Source organism: Nicotiana attenuata, unplaced genomic scaffold (genome assembly GCF_001879085.1).
Source record: "Nicotiana attenuata strain UT unplaced genomic scaffold, NIATTr2, whole genome shotgun sequence".
NCBI lineage: Eukaryota > Viridiplantae > Streptophyta > Magnoliopsida > Solanales > Solanaceae > Nicotiana > Nicotiana attenuata.
The window spans coordinates 24,655-31,839 of record NW_017676596.1 but is presented as its reverse complement, the minus strand read 5'-3'; the positions used below and the strand labels follow the sequence as shown (position 1 = coordinate 31,839).

The 7,185-nt window shown below is 39.3% G+C and overlaps 1 protein-coding gene across 1 annotated transcript; it reads left to right on the top strand.

Moving 5' to 3' along the window:
• The first annotated feature begins 35 nt into the window (after nt 1-35).
• Nucleotides 36-392, top strand: LOC109221111. Its single transcript, XM_019385573.1, has one exon. It carries the CDS (start codon nt 36-38, stop codon nt 390-392), a length of 357 nt encoding a protein of 118 aa, XP_019241118.1.
• Nucleotides 393-7,185: the final 6,793 nt, after the last annotated feature.

Genomic DNA, 7,185 nt, shown 5'->3' with positions numbered 1-7,185 from the left:
TTCTTATTGCTCTCTCTGCTAAGAACAAGGCTGGGATGATTAATGGAAGAATCAACCAGCCATCTCCTAACTCTCCTCTATATGATCATTGGCTAAGATGCAATGACATGGTCTTTGCATGGTTGAGTAATTCAGTGTCTAGGGATATTGCTGACAGTGTTCTTTACTGTGATACTGCAAGAGATCTTTGGAAAGATCTAGAGGAGAGATATGGTCAATCTAATGCCAGTAGGTACTACCAAATTCAGAGAGAAATTGGAGGAGTCTCTCAGGGTTCTCGTGACATTGCTAGTTATTACACTAGGTTAAGAAAATTGTGGGATGAGTTAAAAACTGCTTCATTTGGACCAACTTGTACCTGTGGAGCAGAACCACTGTGCAGTGAAGGATAGAAGCTTATTCATTTTCTTACTGGGTTAAATGAAACATACTTTAATGTTAGAAGTAACATCCTTATGATGATTCCTGTACCTTCCTTGAGTAAAGCCTATTCAATGTTGCTACATGATGAGAGTCAAAGGGAGATTCGGGTTTCAGGATCTTCATTTCTCTCTGAATCAACCTCTTTTCATGCCAAATCCTCTCCTGTCCAAAACACTTCAACAAGCAATTCTTATTCTCAGAAGATCAATTTTGAGAACAAAAGGTCCAACATTGTGTGCAAATATTGTAGAAAGCCAGGTCATTCTGTTCACAAGTGTTATAGGCTGCATGGATTCCCTAGTGACTTCAAATTCACCAAGGGGTAGAAGACTGTGGCTTGTTTTCAGCTTGGTGATCCAAAAACTGATTCCTTCTCAGCTCCTGATGTTCTACCTGGAAGTCCAGTTCATGGTTTTAGTAAAGAACAGTATCAACACCTCATGAGTCTCTTCCAACAGTCTCAAATTTCTGCTGCAAATTAGGATCCCATTATTGCTTCTTCTGCTATGGGAGCATTTGCAGGTGTGTTATGTAGTTTTGCTGTATATTCTATTGCTTTATGCTGTGTTTCTCAATTAAATGTCAACACTTGGATTCTAGATTCAGGAGCTACTAACTATATGACCCCACATAATGAACTCCTACACAATATTCAACCATTACCTTCCCCTTACTTGGTAACACTACCAAATGGTTACAAAGTAAAAGTTAATTGCACTGGTTCTTTGAAACTATGTAATGATCTAATTCTAACAAATGTGCTTTTAGTTCCTTCTTTTCAATTTAATTTGATTTCTGTGCTACAGCTAGCTGATCAATTTCTGTGAACAACCCTCTTTACCAATATCTCTTATTGTATACAGGCTCCTTCTCTGAAGAGGCCACTGGAAATTGGTAGGGCTGCCAATGGGTTGTACATCATTCATTCAGATCTCATTGTGGGACAGTCTGATTCACATGTAAATACCATATTAGCTATATCTTCTTCTCTTAAATGTGGTTACAGTGCTTGTACAACTACTTGTAATCATGTTTCTTCTATTAATAAAGCTGATCTTTTCTGGCATCAAAGATTAGGGCATATGCCATTTCATAGAATGAAATCTATCTCGGTTCTTTCTGATAAGTTGTCTTCAAAACAGTCCTTTATTTGTCATGTCTGTCCATTAGCTAGACAACAAAGACTTTCATTCCCTGATGGCACTATCAAGTCTACTCACCATTTTCAGCTTGTACATATTGATCTATGGGGCCCTTATCATACAACGTATAATGGTTTTAGATATTTCTTCACTATTGTTGATGATTTCTCAAGAGTAACCTGGACACACTTACTTTCTTGCAAAAGTAATGCTTTTTCCATTATCAAAGCTTTTGTTTCCATGGCCCAGGTTCATTTCAGTTCTAAAGTTCAAACAATTAGATCTGATAATGCATTTGAGCTAGGCTCTAGTGCACAAATTTCTTCCTATTTTGCTGATTCTGGGATTCTTCACCAAACCACAATTTCCCATACTCCTCAAAAAAATGAGGTTGTTGAGAGAAAACATAAGCATCTCTTAGAAACATCAAGATCCCTTTTATTTCAATCTAAACTACCTGTCAAATATTGGGGTGACTGTGTTCTTACTGCCACCTATTTGATAAATAGGTTTCCCTCCAGTGTGTTACACAATATGTCACCTTTTGAAAAACTTCATGGCCAATCTCCTACATACTCTCACCTTAGAACCTTTGGTTGTCTTTGTTTTGCTACATTACCAAAGGTGGGTAGGGACAAATTTCAACCTAGAGCATCTCTATGTGTTTTCTTAGGTTACCCTTTAGGAAAGAAAGGGAATAAGTTGCTCAATCTTACATCTCATTCCATTTTATTTTCTAGAGATGTCATTTTCCATGAACATATCTTCCCTTATCATTCTCCTTCTCCTTCTTCTGTTTTTCCAATTACTTCTGATCCTTTCATAGACATTTCTCACCTAATATTTCTTCTATTTCTCCTGATAATACAACTTCTGCCTCACCACCTGTTCAGGCTGTTCAATCTACTTCACCAGTAGATACTTCTTCTTATGCTCCTCCTCCTAGTTTTCCTTCTTCTTCTCCTGTCTCTTCTACTACTTCTCCTATTGTGTCACTTAGGAGATCCAAATAGAGATTCTAACAAACCTGTGTATCTTCAGGATTATGTTTGTTACACAGCAATCCCCACCTTTCCTATAAATTTCATGGTTACCTCTACTGAGATTCATACGCTTGAGCCTCAGTTTTACCATCAAGCAGCATCTTATCCTGCCTGGCAGGATGCTATGGTTAAGGAATTTCAAGGTTTGGAGGCAAATCAAACTTGGGACATTGTTCCATTGCCTCCAGGTAAGAAAGCTATACCATGAAAATGGGTATACAAGATCAAACAAAAGTCTGATGGTTCAATTGAGAGATACAAGGCAAGGTTAGTGATTAGAGGTGATTCCCAGAAAGAAGGCATAGATTATTTTGAAACATTTAGTCTAGTTGTCAAGATCACAACTGTCAAGTGTTTTCTCACCTTAGCAGTCAAGCATGGTTGGGCAGTCCACGAGTTGGATGTCAACAATGCTTTCCTACATGGGGATTTTCATGAGGAGGTATACATGAAAATACCTCTAGGGTTAACTGTGGGTCCTTCTTCTTTTGATCCTCCTTTAGCATGCAAGTTAAAGAAATCCCTTTATGGTTTGAAGCAGGCTTCTAGGCAATGGTTTGCAAAACTTTCCAATCTCTTATTTCCAAAGATTACTCCCTAGCAAGATGACTCCTCTTTATTCACCAAATCACTGCCTCCTCCACTTGTTATTTTAGTGGTATATGTGATGACATTCTATTGTTGGTGATGATGTTGAAGAAATTTCAGATTTCAAAGCCTATTTAGATCAACAATTCAGGATCAAAGATCTTAGTTCTATTCATTATTTTCTTGGCCTTGAAGTCTCTTTGGTGGAAGGTGGTTATGTTGTGCATCAACACAAGTACACCAAGGATCTCCTATCTGAATTTCATTGTCAAGATGCCAAGTCTGTTACTACTCCTGTTGATCCTTAACACAAACTCCACATTGATTCTAGTGATCCACTTTTTGATCCTTCTGTTTATAGGAGGTTAATTGGGAAGTTGAATTTTTTGCAACACACTAGGCTGGACATTTCTTTCTCTGTTCAACACTTGAGCTAATTTTTTTTGGTCTCTCCTAAGGTTCCTCATATGTTGGCTGCTCTACATGTTCTCCGCTACCTTGGTAATGATCCTGCCCAGGATATTTTGCTACGCAACACTCCTGATTTCAGCCTCAGGGCTTACTCAGATTCTAACTGGGCTGCCTGCCCTATCTCGAGGAGGTCTGTTACTGGATATTATACACCATAACTCCCAATATCCACACTTTATTACAGCCATAATACCGCAGTAAGATTCAACTAAATCCTCCCTAAGCTCGTATAACACAAACCATCTAACATCTCAAATCATGTGCAAATCTCACATTCGCCCTTGTAACAGTCAAGCCAACTCTCATAAGCAATCCAAACTTTCAAATTGTAGCACATATAATTCACTGGTAAAAAAGAACTCTCAACAAACAACATAGTGATAACAAAAGCCTCAGGACACCCCGCAGGAGATAGCCTACCTGCTTTGCCTCAAACTGACCTCTCTCTATACCCTTCCACAGTCATAAACATTACGCAATCACTTAATCTTCCTGAGTCTGAACTCATATCACGACATGAAATCTACTTCAATCCTCAACTAATCAACATGAAAAGACCGTTCAACACACCCATAACTCGGGGCTATACATCAAATCAAGATGGAAATCAAGCACCAAATAGTTCTTTCTACACTTCAAGCAGACCATTCTCGTCACATTCAACAATATGAACATATCTCGCAGTAACATCATACTCATCACGTAGCCATCCAGCCACAAATTCTACTAATAGGGACAAAATCCAAAAGCACATGCTCACAAAATCAACACCTCTGTGCTCAAACCACAGTCAAAACCCGGCCTCAAGTCCTCCAGACTGGCCCATCATCAGCATACCGAAATCACATCTCACACCTCTTCCATGGAATCACAAATCGGCGATGTACAGCTCATACCGAGCGCTCACATGCGCATACGAATGCGTGGAAAGAAATTCAAAGAGTTACGCTACAAGCTAAATCAATACCGCATGATAAGGAAAGAAAGATGGGAAGTATATCCTAAATGTCCTGTAGCCTCTCGAAGATAGATATGGACGTCATCATACCGATCCACAAGACTCTACTAGACACTTGCTCATGACTTGTAGAACCTATGAACCTAGATCTCTGATACCAATCTGTCATGACCCAAAATCCACCAGTCGTGATGGCACCTAACCCATCCCGCTAGGTAAGCCAATTAACAATTATCCAATTCCATTTAACTTAATAAAACAATTAAATAACAGAATTATCTAAATCTTATACATTTCCCAAGGACTGGTAGTACAAATCATGAGCTTCTGAGAATAGAGTTTACAAAACAGATATGAAGAAAATACATCTTCTGTTCGAAAATTTCATAAATAGAGTTTATAAGTCTAAGGCTACCGTGATCAAGAAGCAGCTACAGCAGGAACACAAGTACGCCTTGAAATCCAGCAACCATCGATCGCAGCAACCTCAGCATCCGGGATCTAAACGCAATGTGTAGGAACTGCAGTATGAGTACAACCAACCCCATGTACTCAAAAAGTACCAAACCTAACCTCAGGTTGAAAGCAGTGACGAGCTGGAACATAGTTCCGGTCCAACACAAATAACCAACAGTAGTTCATACAGTGTACAACCAATAAATAAATAAAATAGCTCAGAAATAGAGTGCTCATCCTTTTCATAGTTTTCCGAAAAATAGTTCCACTTTTCAAGTATACCAATGAAAGTCCAAATCCTCTACCGAAATCGTTAAAAATATGAGTAAGTTTTGAAAACTGTAACTTTTTCCTGAAAATCCTTTCCACGATAGGTAAACATGTTTCATTTTCTTTTTCAATAGCAAGTGTGAAATACCTCTCTATAACCACATATCAATGTATGTAAAAAGTCATGAATGACGTGAGACCGTACAGTATGAGGAAAAATACGTCTCTATGCATGTATGCCATATATGTATGCGAATTCCATGTACCTCAGAGATGAATCATGTACTCACACTCTCAGAGTACTCAACCTCACTGTATCACACCTTTCACTCATAATAATAAACCACTCGGTACTGTATATGGCCCATACGGCCCAGGGAAGATCCATCCCGGAATATATGCATCACTGACTATAAGTCACCCAGTACCGAGGAACAGGCCAATCCAGCCTCATGGAGAAGATCCATCTCCATACCGGGGGAAGATCCATCCCTGAAGATAATCAACTGCGCTCACTGGGGGTGTGCAGACTCCGGAGGGGCTCCTACAGCCCAAGCGCTATAATCCGCACAGACAAATCACGTGCCATAACATCAATATCAGAATTTGCACGGACAACTCACATGATATAACATCAATATCTGAATCCGCATGGACAACTCACGTGCTATAGTATCAACATCTCACAATCGGGCCCTCGGCCTCACTCAGTCATCACTCTCCAGTCTACCCACGGGTGCACAATGTCATGAAAATTGACGCGGAACAATGATATGATGTATCATTAAGTAACAACGTAGACTCAGATATGATATGAATGCATGAATGCGACTGAGTACAAAATATCAATGAAATCAATGAGGTGACAACAATAAACGACCACTATGGGTCCCAAAAATATTAGCACAAAGCCTAATCATGATATTTAACATGATGTACAGCTCAATTATTTTATCACATGGTGGAAAACACAAATATCAACAAAGTGGGCCACTAAACAGTGCCCTGGAAATAAGAGAGTCACAACTCACAGGGTGCACGCCCACACGCCCGTCACCTAGCATGTGGGTCACCTCAACACCAATCACATAACACATAGTTCGGGGTTTGATACCCTCAACACTAAGTTTAGAAGAGTTACTTATCTTAAACAAGCCAATTCCGACACCGAGCAAGCCAAGCGATGCTCCAAGAATCCCATCACGTGCGTTCTGACCTCCGAACGGCTCGAAACTAATCAAACACAATTCAAATACATCAAACAATGCAAAAGGAACCAATGATAATCGAAAAAGGTTGAATCTTTAATCAAAAGCCCAAAATCAGCCAAAAAACCCAACCCGGGCCCACACCTTGGAACCCGACAAAACTCACAAAATCCGTCAACACATTCAATTACGAGTACAGCCATAATAGTTTAACTCAAATTCAACTCCGAATTGGTGTTCAAAACTCAAAAATTCATATTATGAAACTTTAGGCCAAAACCCCCAATTTCTTCTTTAAAATTCATCAACCAAAAGCTAAAATCGAAGATAGATTCACGAAATATAACCAAAACCGAGTGGGGAACACTTACCCCAGTTCATATGCTGAAAATCGCCTCGAAAATTGCCCAATTCCGAACTCCTCAACTCAAAATATGTTAAATGCACAAAACCCTCGTTTTAACACTGTTCTGCCTTGTTTCTTCTGCCAAAAGATCTCGAAACTCACTTTTGATGCCTCCAATGGATTTCTTGTGAAATTCTAGTCAAGTTAGGCTCTTGAATCACTCCATTTGACCTTATATTGTAGGAGATATGTTGATTTCAATATTTGAAAATAGTGCAGA